The sequence below is a fragment of the Vicia villosa genome, linkage group LG2, assembly GCF_029867415.1.
Source record: "Vicia villosa cultivar HV-30 ecotype Madison, WI linkage group LG2, Vvil1.0, whole genome shotgun sequence".
Taxonomy (NCBI): domain Eukaryota; kingdom Viridiplantae; phylum Streptophyta; class Magnoliopsida; order Fabales; family Fabaceae; genus Vicia; species Vicia villosa.
Window position 1 is genome coordinate 19,279,353 of NC_081181.1, and position 15,964 is coordinate 19,295,316.

Genomic DNA, 15,964 nt, shown 5'->3' on the forward strand with positions numbered 1-15,964 from the left:
GGCGGCATACAGGCGGCAGAGGAGGTCCTAGGGAGAGAGGGTTAGACATACCCAGTAGGGGTCCGGGTTTTTTTTTTTTTGTTTTCGGATTGTATCTCTCGCACACTATTACTATTTGGATCGGCTTGTATATATTATTTGGATTTGGTTTATCATATTAGTATTTTCTGTTTATATGTCGCTTATTTTATTTGGCGTTTTCCTTTAATTAAAAATACGAGACTATTTCGAAAAACATAAAAAAATAAACACAGTTTCTGCATAATTCGGAAATGCATTTCCGAAACCCCCCAAAATCTGAAAAAAAGTGTTTTCGGAAGTGCATCTCCAAAAACACCCCCAATTTGGTGTTTTTGGGGATGCACTTCCGAAGTCTGAGAAAACTTAAAAAAAAATACTTCGGAAATGCATTTCCGAAGTAGGGGTAAAGTGGGGTTTTCGCTGGGGGTGACCTCCATAGAGAGGTGGGTAAAGAAATTTTCAAGATAAGGCTATAACACGAGTAAAGAAAAAAGTGGTATAGTAGGAACAAAAGTATAATTGGACATGTTTGTTTTCTTGGAAATGGTTACTTTATCTTAAAAAAAAAAACCATCAAAATTTTAATTATTAATTAATTTGAATTAAAAAAAGTTAACAAACTTTTAAGCAAAAATATAATTTTTGATAAAAACTTACTATTTTTATCAATAAAATACAGTTTTGTTAACTAAAATGCATAGCCGCGAATTCAACAAACTTCTATGTTAGAATATAAAAAATTTGATAAAGTAAATTAAAATAATTTATCAAATTTTAATGTCATAAACATTATATTATCTTTAGTTAATAGAGACATCTTTCGACTTAATAAGATATTTTATATTCAAATTCAATCTTAATCACACATGAGCGATAAATGTTTTTACAAAAAAATTTTGTAATCTATTATGGTCTTTCCGACTCAAAAGTTTAATCTCTGCAGTTGCAACATGATTTTTAGCTTAAAAACATTATATTATCTTTTACTTAATACTAGTAAATGTTTTTTAAAAAACAATTTATGAAACATGAAGAAAAAGTAAGAATTGTTGAGAAAAAAACAAAAAGTGGAATTGTATAAAATTAATAAATATATAATAATAAGCTAAGGAATGAACCGAATTCGATTTCAAAATGACATATAATTCCACTGTCTAATCAATACATGTCCTGAATTGTCAAAGGCGTCAACCATATTCTTTCTTCTTAGTCTTGTTGCTATTTCCAATTTTCTCTCAACATATCATCATTTTTTCTCTTCTCCTCCTTATATAAATACCAACAAATTTTGAACCTTTTTTCCATTCATTCATTTCTTCTAATACACTCTCTTTCTCTTCTTCACACAACACATCACACTGCGGCGCTGTTGTCTGTTTATCTGCTATTTCTGTATAATTTTTATTATATATATACACGAGTGATTGGTTTAGTGGTAATTGATGGCTGAAGAACAGTTTCAACCTAGTGGAAATTGGTGGGAGACACCAGCTAGAAACATGAGATTTGAAAGTGTTGAACAACAACAACAACAGCAACAACAATCTTCTTCCTTTGGTGGTTGGCAGCAGCAGCAACAACAACATCATGATACTATGTCTGCTTCCGGTAGTTCTTCGGTTGTTTTTCATGAAAAGCTTCAACCTTCAGATTCTTCTACTTCAAATAATGACAACAACAACAACAATAACTTGCATATGATGAATTTAGGACTTTCATCTCAAACCATTGATTGGAATCAAGCATCTTTACTGTAAGTCTCTTCTCGACAACGTCTCTAGTTCAAGTTCAGTTCATTTATTTAATCAGTTAAATTTTCAACTCATTATTTCATGTATAGAATTTAACTTATTTTACGTGCTAATTAACGAATTAAACCTATATTTTTTTTGGAGTTGGTTCGGTTTATTACGAGTATAGATCTATCTGAGAATATTTATATATGATGATACACACAAAAAGTTATAGTATTTTTTTTTAATAAAGTAGGATCTTTCTTTTTCTTTATCTTTTTCTTAATTCTATTTTTACAAAAGAGAATAATTTTATGAGCAAAAAAAAGTGTATAAAGTAACAAATTTTTTGTGTTAATTTTGATGCTGATGATATAGAAGAAGTGACAAGGCTTCAGAAGGAAGTTTTAGGTCTATGCTGCAAGAGAATTTGAATTCATCAAGCACAAATTTTGATCAAGAAACTGGATTGAGTCATTGGAGACAAGAATCTTGTAATAATAACAATGAATTCAAGCAAGTGAATAGAGGTTTCTCTTTGGATCAAACACAGTTTAGTCCTCAATATAGTTCAGGAGATAGTAACATGATAAGCCAATTGGATTCTTCAGCTTTGTATGGTAACCCTTCCATGTTACAAGGACTTTTAGGAACTGAAACTAATCAAATTCAACCTCAACATGGTAATAGTTCCATGAATTTTCCTTATTCGTCAACGAGCTTCGGTTTGAGTTCAAATGATTTAATTCCTTCTTGGTCTAAAATACCTCAACAAAAACAACAACAACAATTGCATTTCACCAATAACGCTCCTTTCTGGAATGCTTCGGAGTCGAGTATTAAAGATTCTTCATCTAGCTTCTTGCCTCCATTTTCCAATCCAAATTTTGGTGCACAAACAAAGGTATCATAGATTGATAATCAAACAACTCTTTAGCATAAATATTGTTGAAATGAAAATTCCTTTATTTAAATCTAATTAATGTCGTATTTGTCTGTATTTTGCCCTAATATCAAAGTTACTAGTATAACTGCGTATTTGTTTGTATTTTGCCCTAATATCAAAGTTACTAGTATAACTGCGTATTTGACTTTATTTTGCCCTAATATCAAAATTAGCAGTGTAACTGTAACTTGCAACTGCAACCGCAATATTTTTTTTGTCTGTAGACAAACCGATAATAATCACTGAAAACTCATACACAACAGTAAATATTAGGGTTTGAATCCTAGTGATGACGATCAATTTTTGCCAGTTGAGATAGAATTTGCGGACACTTCAAATTTAGAATCATGAAGAATAGCTCCATAAATAATATAAGGGTTAAATTTGAATTTGATGTATGTACTTATGGTTTTGCAGAATATATCTGAAGGTAGGGACCCAAGTGGTGTGGTGAAGAAAAGTGGGAGTGAGCCTGCACCAAAAAGGTCCAGAAATGAAACCCCATCACCTTTGCCAGCTTTTAAGGTACAATAAATGTAACTAACCTTTTAACAACAAGGGGAAACTAGCTAGCTTTTAAACTTTATATCTTTAATTTTATATATCTTTGCCTTTTTTTCATGTACTTTTATATTATATTTTTGTTTTGTTTGAGTCCATAATTAATATAGATATCAACATGTACATGTACTGTATTTCTTGTTCTTAGGTGAGAAAAGAGAAAATGGGGGACAGAATCACTGCACTTCAACAATTGGTTTCACCTTTTGGAAAGGTGAGCTTCATTCTATTACAATAAAATAGACTCATCATTTTTCTTTCTTTGGATTTATAATTAATATTATGGTTTTAAATTGTCGTTGCATCGCGGATATAATTGCGGATGTTGTGATCGCGGACATTGCAGTTGTTGTGATGCTCATTGCAATTACTGCAACGCGAAATATGATTGGGAAGTATTTGAAATACCTTATTGAAACACGCTTAATTTCAAGATTTTTTGTTAAATCAGAAGTAAATTGAGTTTTAAAATTATAAAACTTTGAGTTTTTGATGAAAATTTATAATGAAACATTGACGAAGTTGTCTAATGTGATTTTTAATGAGGTCGACGCAAGATTATAAATCACACTGCATGTATAGTTTGATATGCGATTCTTAATGAGGTCGATGCAAAATTTTAAATCACACCGGAAGTACATTCTGATACAATTGCAGAGCGTACCATATTAATAATATTGCAGTCACAATTTAAAACTATGATAAATAATACGAAAATAAATTGCAGTTGTGAATAAAATTGAGAATTTAAATATCGTGACTAAAATTGCATTTGGTAAATCATTATGTAGACATGAACTTTTGGAGAGCAATTTAAAACTATGATTTATAGTTTTTATATATTTTTTTGAATATAATGATTTCTTTAAATGATGGTTGTTGATTTTATTTTAAATTTCTTTTTGCTATGTTGAGTCAGACTGATACAGCCTCAGTGCTCTCTGAAGCAATTGAATATATCAAGTTTCTTCATGAACAAGTGACTGTAAGTCCCATTTTCCATTATTTTATTTCTTTTCAAAAACATTATAAAAAAATTATCATACTAATTTCCTCTTTATTTTTTATAGATTTTAAGCACACCATATATGAAAAGTGGTGCTCCAATCCAACATCAACAGGTAGTATATATTTTTAAAAATTAGATTTACTGTGATCAAATATTTTCTTATATTCTCGATCGTTGAATCAAGATCAAACAGCTTAAATATAAATATAATTTTTAATTTGTCTTAAAATAAAAATATTAATCTTATACTTTTACCCTTCAATCTAGATCCAACGATCGAAAAATATGTCATGCAGAAATAATTGATCTGATCGTATATTTTTATTATATTTTTGTTATTTATCCTTCACTTTAAAATTTTAAAGTTGCATTATTTATATAGATAAATTTTTTGTTGCAGGGTTGTGGTAAATCTAAGGAAGTAGAGGGTCCAAAGCAAGATCTTAGAAGCAGAGGGTTGTGCTTAGTACCAGTTTCTAGTACGTTTCCAATGACTCATGAACCCACAGTTGAATATTGGACACCAACATTTGGAGGAACTTTCAGATAATTAATAAATGTTTTTGAAGAAAAGAAAAAAAGTGGCACGGAACCAATACTTGGCTACTAGGACAAGTCTTATCACAAAACATTGTCAAGTTGGTAATGATATGATGAATGAAAAGAAACAACATACAAGGCCACTTACTTATGTAAAGTTTGTTATCTCTGCAAAAAGAGACTAGAAAATTGTCTTTAAAGAAGAAGAAAGGAAAAAGAAATCTAACACTTTCAAAGACTCTTCATTTTAGGGTTTCCGCATTTATTCGATCCGTTTTTTTTTTTTTTGGTTTAGTCCAATTCGGGGTCAGTTCTGACATCATGTGGTTCCAGCCCCCACCTGATCGTAATTTTGGGGATCGAACCGTGGTCCTTCCTACCAATTTTAGCGTCAATTACCAGTGAATCAGCTAACGATTGGTATATTTTAACCGTATGAACTTTTTATTAAAAAACTGTCGTCTAATATAACCGTTATTGCTGAAATTTACTTAGAAAATCCAGATTCTTCGTATAAAGATAGGTCATAGAAGAGCCGATTGAAGTCGAGATTTTGGGCAATTTCGAGGAAGAGGATATTATTAAAATTGTTGTAATAATTGAAAGATTATATGCTTACAAAAAGTGGGATTATAAGAATGAGAAAGTTGGTGAATATAGGGAGGTTCTAATTCTAAACTAGATTGAAAATAGTTTTGTAAACAAAAAGATAAAGTAACTTTTGCTCTAATTTATTCTTGTTATTATATATTGTGAATATAGGTGAAAATGAAAGTAGCTTTAGTTGAAGTTAAAGAAATCTAATTTGAAGGAATCATTGAAATATAGAAATAGAATTATTTGATTGGAAAACTCACTTTTCATTTGTTTATTTATTTGGAATATATGAGTGGAAGTCAGAGGGAGGCCCACACTGTTTTTTTTTCTGTTTTTGTTTCAAAGATTAAAAAATTTATGCACACCAACAAAATTAATGATTATAATATATGTATATTGAAGATGCTTGCACACATGCTTTTGTGCTTTCTAATGAATGGTCACATACAAGAGCTTCTATTGGAAGCACATGTAAAAAGAAGAGAAAGCCCATAAATGGTTTTATCTTTCAACAAGTTCTTTAAATAGTCTTTGTTTTGAGTGACGTTTTGCTCACGTAATTATTTGTTTTTTTTTTTATTTCTTAAGACAATTATGGTTTTGCAAGAAACACATTTGCCACATCACCATTAAGTCTCTAGGATAAAATAGCATTACATTACATCTCCACATATGATATAAATACCGCTCTTATCTATGAAGAAAGGGATTTTTTGAAAGATTAAATTTTTTCTAAAGCCAACTTCTCTTCAAAGAATTTTTTTTGAAAGTGACTATTCTCAAAGATAATATTTTTAAAGGTAATAAGAAATATTTAGAAAACTCGACAAGTAGAAAAAGAGAAGGGGCTCTGAATACTCAGAGAGAGAGAGAAACTTATAAGTTTTTATGTAAATAGAGAAATAATGGAAAGTAAAAACAATAAAGTAAATAGGAGAAAATAAGGAATTAGGATTTACAGATTGGTGGAATTGGATGAAGCTGAGTAGAATGTGATGGAATAAAATGATATTCTATTGTTTGAATAATTTAAAAACGGATGAAGCTAAGCTAAATGGAGTGGTATGGATTTCATTCCATTTCATCACTTACCACCCTATTCCTTCCCCTTTGATTTGGGGTGAATGAACAACTTGTCTTGTTCCATCTTAAAATTTCCAAGCAATGGAATAATAATTTCATTCTGCTCCACTCTATTTCTCTTCATCCCACTCCGCTCTGCTCCATTCCGCTCTGTTCATTTTATGATATCCAAACATAACCCAAGAGATCTTCTTCTGATTTTAATATGAACTTGAATGGTTACAAGTTATACCCACGAACCTTTGATACAACTAGATCTAGAGATTTTACAATGACTAATTTAATAAGTGCCAAATTTACGTTCAATAAGTCGGCACTTATGAACTTATTTCACAAGCAACAGTTACAAAATTCGTGATTTAACTATGAAAAGTGAGAAAACATCTATTTGAACTTTCTTGTATGCATTAATAAAAAACAAGTGAAAAGAACTACAATACTACGATTCAGCACAAAAAAAATAGACAAAGTAGAATCTCGAAGAAGCAAGCTACAAGCGCCCGAAGTGCAAAAATTGTCAGGTGGTATGACTAAAGTACTTCATGGTGAAGTAAGGTTTAGTGCGTTAGATGAAGAAGTGCTGCCCTGGGTAAGCAAAGGCGACCATGGACACGTGAAAGACATCCAAGCATTTCTTGTTGAAGAAGAAAAGTTGGCTGGTCAAAGTTGGTAGAGCATTAAAGCCGCGTTAGGTGCAACGACGGTGCTCCTAGTGAGATCCTTCAAATTTTTCCTATAAATAGAAAGTTTCAATTCAGTGCACACTACAAGAAAATCACGTTTTAGCTTCAAAATTTTAGCGTCGACCCCAACTCTGGCGCTAATAGCGTTGATTATATATCTCAAAAAACAAGCGCTAACAAATAAAATCAATTATCTTATTTTTTTTATATCTTAAATATTAGCGTCGGCCTACACTGACGTATATATGCATTTATTTTATTTTATATCTAGGAGTTCATTTAATGAAATAATAGCGGCAGTACAAGTCGGCACTTGTTAATACCTTTATTTTTTTTTTTACTTTAGCGACGGTTATATTCGACGTTAATGTTGGTGCGAAAAAATTTCATTACCCTCCCCAAATTTTTCTTGCCTCCTTTTTTATTGTTTTAATTAATTATTTGCTTTTTAATTATAGCGACGGTGTAGACCGGCGCTAATTTATATTTAATATTTTTTATTTATTTATTTACTTATATTAGCAGCGTTATTACCGTTAATATTGGTGAAAAAAATTTCATTTTGCCCCCACAAATTTTGGTTTGTCTTTTTTTTTTGTTATCGTTTATTTATTTAAATAGTAGCGACGGTTTACGCTGGCACTACACTAATTGTTGTTGAAAATTTTAGGGTTAAATATACAACCCCGTGTAATGTTAGCGAGTTTTGTTTTAGTCTCTGATAAAGTTTTTTTTTTTGTAATCACCCCTTGCAATATTTAGATTCCATCAAATACCTCTGACAGCCACATTGCAGCAAAGATTCTCTCTTGTTGCCTACGTAGCAGTCCACATGTTATTTTATTTTAATTTTATTAAATAAAAAATAATTTTTTTTAAAAAAAATAATTTTTTAAAAACAATTTTTTTAAAAACTTTTTTAAAAAATAAATAATTTTTTAATACTTTTTTTTGTTATTGCTTTTATTATGAGGGGGTAAATAATAATTCGCTAATATTACAGTGGAGTGTTGCCCCCCTCATTATAAAAACAGTAATAAAATTATAAATTTTTTTTTACCAAGGACTAAAATCAAAACCCGTTAACATTACAGGGGGTGTTGTATATTTAACCCAAAAACTTATTTTCCCCCACATTTTTAAATTAATAAAATCAAATAAAAAACTATAAATCAATCAATAAAAATCAAATAAAAATTAAATTAAATTCATAAAATAAAATAAAATTTAATTAAGAATATACTTTTATAAAATAAAACCAACGCTAAAACTACATTAAAATTAAACTATAAATTAAAGTTAAGTCAATTAAACTCAAACCTATAAAATAAAAAACAAATTAAAGTAAAACCAATTCTTTTTAACAAATAAAACTAAAATTATAAATTAAAAAATAAATTTAACTTTAAGTTAATGTATTTTTTATCAATATATTAATTTATTTATTAAATACTAATTCATCTAACCACCAATAACTACTATTAATAAAAATATCTTAATAAATAAATTTATTTATCTATTAAAATTAATACATTTAAATATTATTTTAGAATTTCAAAACAATTAAAAAACTTAATTAAAGATAAATAAGGTATTTAGAGTTAATTACTATTTATCTCTATTTTAAGGATATTTAAGAATTGATTCTAAAAAGGAATCATCATACTAATTTATAATCCTATAACTTCTCTATTAATTTTTCCTCCAAAAGTTTTAAGGTTAAAATTGGCAACTTCAAAATAATTATTATCTTAAAAATACAATATTGGTAAGTAATTAATCTATTATAAATATATAAAAGCTAAAGTATATGGAAGACCCGTGTATACCCTTTTGATTTCACGTTATAACTTTTCTGAGTCCAGGGTTAAAAGTGTCTAATTATACTCTTGGTTCAATTATATGCATTTGGTATTTAATGCATCTGATGTGTCACTCCAAAAAAATTTCTTACTATTTTTTTTATTTTATTTAAATGTCAAAATCAAATTCAAATATTCAAATGAATATTTGATTTTTGTCTTGGTTCAGTGAGCCTTTTTATTAGCTTACACTATTAGTTTATTGCTATTGGTTAATTAGTTACTGCCATGTGTCCTATTCTCATTAGCTATTACTTCTTGTATATAAACTATGGTTCACTCATTTTGTAAGCTTATCCAAGATAATGAGAATTTACTTTCATATTTCTCTGAGTTTCGTTTATACTTTGATCTGAATGTAACAGAATTCTGTTACATCTTCTTCTTCCCTTGGAACCATTCATGGAGTGTGAGTTCACATCCTCCATTATTAATATGGTATCAGAGCTCATACAGCTCTGGTAGCCATTGTTGCATTGCTCTTCTTCCTCTTTTCGTTTAGCACCTCTGCGTTTTTCTTCTTCGTGTATACTCAGGATTCTTGATTCGCGTTTTTTTCTTTTCTGTGAGTTGCATCCCTCTCTTCGCATCTTTGTGCTTTACGATTACGTTTTTTCCTCTTCTAACCAACAATGGCGTACCAACAATTTGCTGACTTTTCCACGAATTCAACAAATCCCTTCTATCTTCATCCAAACGAAAACCCTGCGTTGATATTGGTTTCTCCCCTTCTTGACGATAAGAACTATCACAGTTGGGCTAGGTCTATGCACATTGCTTTGATCTCCAAGAACAAGGATAAGTTCATTGATGGATCTCTTGGTAAACCACCAGTTTCTGATCCTCTTTATGCGCCATGGATTCGTTGCAATACGATGGTGCTTTCTTGGATACATCGTTCTATTTCCGAGTCAATTGCAAAGTTAGTCCTTTGGATTGATAATGCTGCAGGTGTTTGGAAGAATTTACAAATTCGATTTTCTCATAGTGATATCTTCCGCGTCTCTGATCTTCAAGAAGACATTTACAAGCTTCGCCAAGGTAATCTTGATGTCTCCAATTACTTTACTCAGCTGAAAGTTTTATGGGATGAACTGGATAATTATAGACCTATTATTGCTTGTTCATGTGCTATTCCCTGTTCTTGTGGAGCTGTTACATCCTATACGCATTATCGTGCACAAGATCAAGTGATTAGGTTTCTCAAAGGTCTTAATGAAAAGTTCACCCACTCCAAGTCTCAAATCATGATGATGAATCCTATGCCTGACATAGACAAAGCATTCTCTCTGATTATTTAACAAGAAAGAGAGCTCAATAGTTCCAATTCTGCTTTGGTCAAGGCATCATCGAATCCTGAAGAACTCACCACTATTTTCCAGGTTCAGGCATCTTCTGGCAATTCTCATAGCAAACTTGGTCAGAACTCATCTAAAGGAAGAATTCAAGGTTATGGCAAAGGCCACAATCGTGTTTGCACACATTGTGGTAGGACCAATCACACAGTGGAAACCTGTTTTCTCAAACATGGTTATCCACTAGGTTTCAAGACTAAGGGAAAATCTACACAGTCACACAACAACACTCAGCCTAATGCCAACGCCACCATTAATGCTGTTTGTGAAGCTTCTCAACAGGACTCTTCTGCATCGTCATGTACCTTCACTCAAGAGTAGTACAACAATATCCTTGAGCTGTTACAACAATCAAAACTTAATTCCCAAGTCAACTCTGTGTCCACATCTCCCCTAGCCATGAATTCTCATTCCTCCACCACTCTTGGTAAGTCCTCCCAACTTTGGATTTTAGATACAGGAGCAACAGATCACATAGCATATGACATTCATGTTTTTAGTAATTGCATTAATATCATTCCTATACATGTCAATTTGCCTGATGGATCACATCTTACTGCATCTATGTATGGTATTGTTGTTATTTCCTCTACTTTAACCCTTCACAATATTCTCTATATTCCCTCTTTTCATGTCAACCTTATATCCATTGCCAAACTAGCTAGTGATAATGATTGCTCTATTCACTTTAAAGCTGATAACTTCCAAATCATGCAGAATCATTCCAAGGCAATGATTGGTGCAGCTAAGCTCCAAAGAGGATTATATGTCTTGGATGCTATCAATGAATCTTCAGCTTACACTGCCTCCACCACTGATAGTTTTCATTTATGGCATCTAAGATTAGGACATGTATCTGATATAGGAATGCAATATATTTCTAAGCTTTTTCCCTTTATACCATGTAAAACTCATATTGTACCTTGTGATTCTTGTCACTATAGTAAACAAAGAAAATTACCATTTCCTCATAGTATATCTCATTCTACTGCCCCTTTTGAATTGTTACATGCTGATGTGTGGGGTCCTTACTCTACCATTTCTATGTTAGGTCATAGATATTTTCTTACATTGGTGGCTTACTATAGTAGATATACATGGGTGCTTTTCCTTAAAACCAAAGATCAAACCAAAAACAGTTTAATTCAGTTTGTAGCCTATATAGAAAATCAGTTCAAAACAACACTTAAATGCCTTAGATCTGATAATGGTACTGAATTTATGTCTTTATCCACTTTTCTTTTGTCCAAAGGCATCCTTCATCAAACCACATGTGTTGAAACACCTCAACATAATGGGGTTGTTGAAAGAAAACATCAACATATTTTGAATGTTGCTAGATTACTGTATTTTCACTCTAACATTCCCCTTACCATGTGGAACTTTGCAGTTCAACATTCTATCCACCTGATTAATAGAATACCTTCACCTCTGTTGAAATTTAAATGTCCTTATGAATTGCTTTTTAATCAGCCTCCCTCCCTCATCCACTTAAAGGTTTTTGGCTGCCTTTATTATGCTACAACCTTACAATCTCATAGAACTAAGTTCTCTCCTAGGGCCAGAAAGTCCATTTTCTTAGGTTTCAAAGATGGCACTAAGGGTTATATCCTGTATGATTTGCAGAGTCATAGTGTTTTTGTGTCTAGAAATGTCATTTTTTATGAAAGTCATCTTCCCTTTAAAGATTCTTCTGCCCCATCTACTTCCAATCCTGGTGCTACCACTGGAAGTTATCCTTTATCTGATGACTTTCCTCAGTCACATTCACCCATAAGTACTACTGACCTGTCTCTTTCCCTTGATAATAGTAGTACTTCTGGTACTTCTGCCAGCTCACCTGTCCCATCTAATTCTCTTTCTGCTCCTAATGGTCAGACTTCTTCCTCTCCTCCTTTATCCAGTGGTCCTACCGGTGATACTTTAATTCCCCCAACAGATAATCATAACTCCCCTGGTCCTTCTACCAATACTTCACATAATCATACTTCACCCCTAACATCCAGTCATTCTTTCTCCTCTCCCTCTGCTGAGTCATCTCATTCTACTGAGCATTCCATCTTAGTTGATAGTCCTGCTCCCTTAAGACAGTCCACTCGAGTCTCTCATCCCCCAAGCTACTTAGCAGACTACCATTGTTACCTTGCATCTCATGATACATGTGCATCTCCTTATAATAAACAGAGCATAATTCATTCTATATCTTCTGTTATTTCTTATCATAAATGTTCTCCCTCATATAAACACTTTTGTTGCTCCATCTCATCCAATCCTAAACCAAAATCATATAATCAAGCAATTAAGTATGATTGTTGGAAACATGCCATGGATGTTGAGTTACAAGCTCTTGAAGAGAGTCATACATGGGATGTAGTAGATCTTCCTTCTGGGAAACGCCCTATTGGTTGTAGATGGGTTTACAAAGTGAAATACAAAGCTGATGGGTCCATTGAGAGAAATAAGGCCAGGTTAGTGGCATAAGGTTATACACAACTTGAAGGTGTGGATTATTTTGACACATTCTCCCCTGTTGCCAAGCTAACCACTGTGAGGGTTCTTCCTTCCATTGCTGCCATCAAGGGTTGGCACTTGGAACAGTCGACAATGGTACTCAAAGCTATCTTATTTTCTTATCTCTATTGGCTATACACAATCTCAGGCTGATCATTCACTTTATGTCAAAGCATCCAATTCTGATTTTACAGCTTTATTAGTTTATGTGGATGATATTGTGTTAGCGGGCTCTTCTTTTTCTGAAATTCAACAGGTCAAGCAATTACTCCATCACACTTTCAAAATCAAGGATCTTGGAAGACTCAGATTTTTCCTTGGCTTTGAGATTGCTAGAACCACAGGTGGTATTTTTCTGAATCAGAGAAAGTACACTTTAGAGCTTCTTGAGGATAGTGGTCTGCTAGCCTCCAAACCCTCTGCTGTACGATTTGACCCAAACCTTAAGCTCTCCTTTACTGAAGGTCCACCTTTGGATGATCCTTCCAGCTATAGAAGATTAATTGGCATATTAATCTATCTTACTAATAGCAGGCCTGATATTTCTTATGCTGTCCAACATCTAAGTCAATATGTCTCCTCTCCTTTGCTACCTCATTATCAAGCTGCAATTAGAGTGCTCAGGTATCTCAAATTTATGCCTGCTAAAGGACTCTTCTTCTCTGCCTCTAGTCAGCTGAAGATATCTGCTTTTTCTGACTCTAATTGGGCCAGGTGCCCTGATACCAGGAAGTCTGTTACAGGTTTTTGCATCCTTTTAGGATCATCTCTTTTGTGTTGGAAGTCTAAGAAACAAAAGACTGTCTCTCGATCATCAACTGAGGCTGAATATAGGGCCCCTGCTTCCCTTACTTGTGAGCTCCAATGGCTGCAGTACCTCCTTCATGATCTTCAAATTTCTCTGCCTCAGCCTGCTGCTGTTTTCTGTGACAGTAAGTCGGCCATTTGTCTTGCACACAATCCTACTTTCCATGAACGCAGCAAGCATATAGAGATTGATTGTCATGTGATCCGTGAGAAGATTCATTCCAAACTCATTCATCTTCTTCCTATATCCACTACTGCCCAGCTAGCTGACATGTTCACCAAGCCTTTCCATTCTCCAGCTTTATCTACCATCTTGGACAAGTTGGGACTTTGTAGTATCCATAGTCCAACTTGAGGGGGGGATATTAGCTTACACTATTAGTTTATTGCTATTGGTTAATTAGTTACTGCCATGTGTCCTATTCTCATTAGCTATTACTTCTTGTATATAAACTATGGTTCACTCATTTTGTAAGCTTATCCAAGATAATGAGAATTTACTTTCATATTTCTCTGAGTTTCGTTTATACTTTGATCTGAATGTAACAGAATTCTGTTACATCTTCTTATTCCCTTGGAACCATTCATGGAGTGTGAGTCCACATCCTCCATTGTTAATACTATCACTCTCCTCAATGCATTACGTAGTAAAAAGTCACTCTGAGAGTTGTAAAAAAAGCTCTAAAAAAACTCTCTTCATCATCCCTTAATCTTCATCAAGTCAGCCCAAATGCTACTTCTCACATAATCCATAGTCTTCATCACAACAAACTCTTTATTATTCTCTTCCTCATCCATCATCCTTAACAATAAATCCAAGAAACTTCACTACCTCACTTCTTCAAAGCATTTCTAAGCATTCATCACTAACCATAATCTTTGTCGAAAAACCGCATCGTCCACCATACGCGGCTGAGTGTTTTGAAGTCAAATCTGGGATAAAGCACTCCTTATCCTTGATTTTTGATTTGATTCATGGTTTCAATTTTGTTGTTGAAAAGAGATGAAAGTTTTATGTTTTGTTGCTGAAAAGAGATGAAATTATAATATTTTGTTGTTTCAATTGTGTTATTGAAAAGAGATGTAAGTGAGATTTTGGTAAAAGAGAGAGTCATGGTTTTGATTTGCAGTTTCATAGAGAGAAAAAGAGAGCAAGTTTTTTTTAAATGAAAAGAGAGAGAGAGAGAGAGAGAGAGAGAGAGAGAGAGAGAGAGAGAGAGAGAGAGAGAGAGAGAGAGAGAGAGAGAGAGAGAGTGAGAGAGTCATGGTTGATATTCACGATTCACATAGAGTGAAAATGAAATCATGTTTTTCTAAGTTGTGGTTTTTATTTGTTCTGAAAAATGAAAGAGGAATTCGTGTACTAACTTGCGGTGTTTTTCTGTTTCTTTATTTTGTGGTGTTTTGCAGTGTTTTTTCGGTTTGTCCAAAAATATCTCCACAAAAATCCCATGTCTTTGGGAACAAGAACAGGTAACCATATTCTTATATTCATTTCATATAAAAAAAATCTTTGATCTTTACCCATCTCATGTTTTGGTCACACAATTTTTGACCTAAAGTTGTGGTTTTACTTTCTAGAATATTAAATCAAAGTAGTATTTATTTGATTAATTAGTTGTGTTAATATGTTGATGTTAATTTGTGGTTTGTGATTGGAGTCAATTCTTGCAGAGAATATTTGTCTTGGTAATAATTTGAGAAAATGAAAGTGATTGAATGTAATCAAGTGTCGGTGTCGGACATCGAACACACCTTCATTGATAGCATTTTCTTTTGTCAACAACCACATTGTTTAATTCCGCACATTTTAAGTTTTTGTATTTGTTGATAACATTTTTGTAAAAAGGTTATTTTTGCACGGTTTCAAGTCATTTTACGAATGTTGAATTGATAGTTTAAGATTTATGTCACTAGATAGTGTAAAAGCAAATGCTTTGTGTAGATTTTGCAGTTATAGAGAAACCTGTGAACTTGAAGCCTGCAGAGGAATGGACAGGGAGGATTCAAGTGTCAGTTGTGGAATCAAGTTTCGATTTTCATTCATTCAATTTTCATATTTTGATTTAGGTGTTTCAAATTAGACTATTATGTTATGCTCTATTTGGTTTACGCAGAAATAAAAATGAATTTTTGAAAAAAGATTCAAAAACTACACTAATACATTGCTTTGTGTTGATGGTTGGATTAACCATATGGAAATTTGATTTGATTCGGTGTAGGATAAGAAGAGGATCAAAACTATGGGTCATTACT

The 15,964-nt window shown here is 32.5% G+C and overlaps 1 protein-coding gene across 2 annotated transcripts; it reads left to right on the forward strand.

The window, feature by feature from the left end:
* Positions 1-1,179: 1,179 nt before the first annotated feature.
* LOC131645981 (transcription factor bHLH123-like) lies at positions 1,180-5,493 on the forward strand. 2 transcript variants are annotated; one of them, XM_058916168.1, is made up of 7 exons: positions 1,180-1,774; positions 2,136-2,658; positions 3,118-3,225; positions 3,410-3,475; positions 4,181-4,246; positions 4,332-4,382; positions 4,671-5,493. In XM_058916168.1, exons 1-7 carry the CDS (start codon positions 1,464-1,466, stop codon positions 4,818-4,820), a joined length of 1,275 nt encoding a protein of 424 aa, XP_058772151.1. In that variant the 5' UTR covers positions 1,180-1,463; the 3' UTR covers positions 4,821-5,493. The 2 variants fall into 2 exon arrangements, with proteins under 2 accessions (XP_058772151.1, XP_058772150.1); XM_058916167.1 differs by having other exon boundaries at positions 1,182-1,774; positions 2,133-2,658.
* Positions 5,494-15,964: the final 10,471 nt, after the last annotated feature.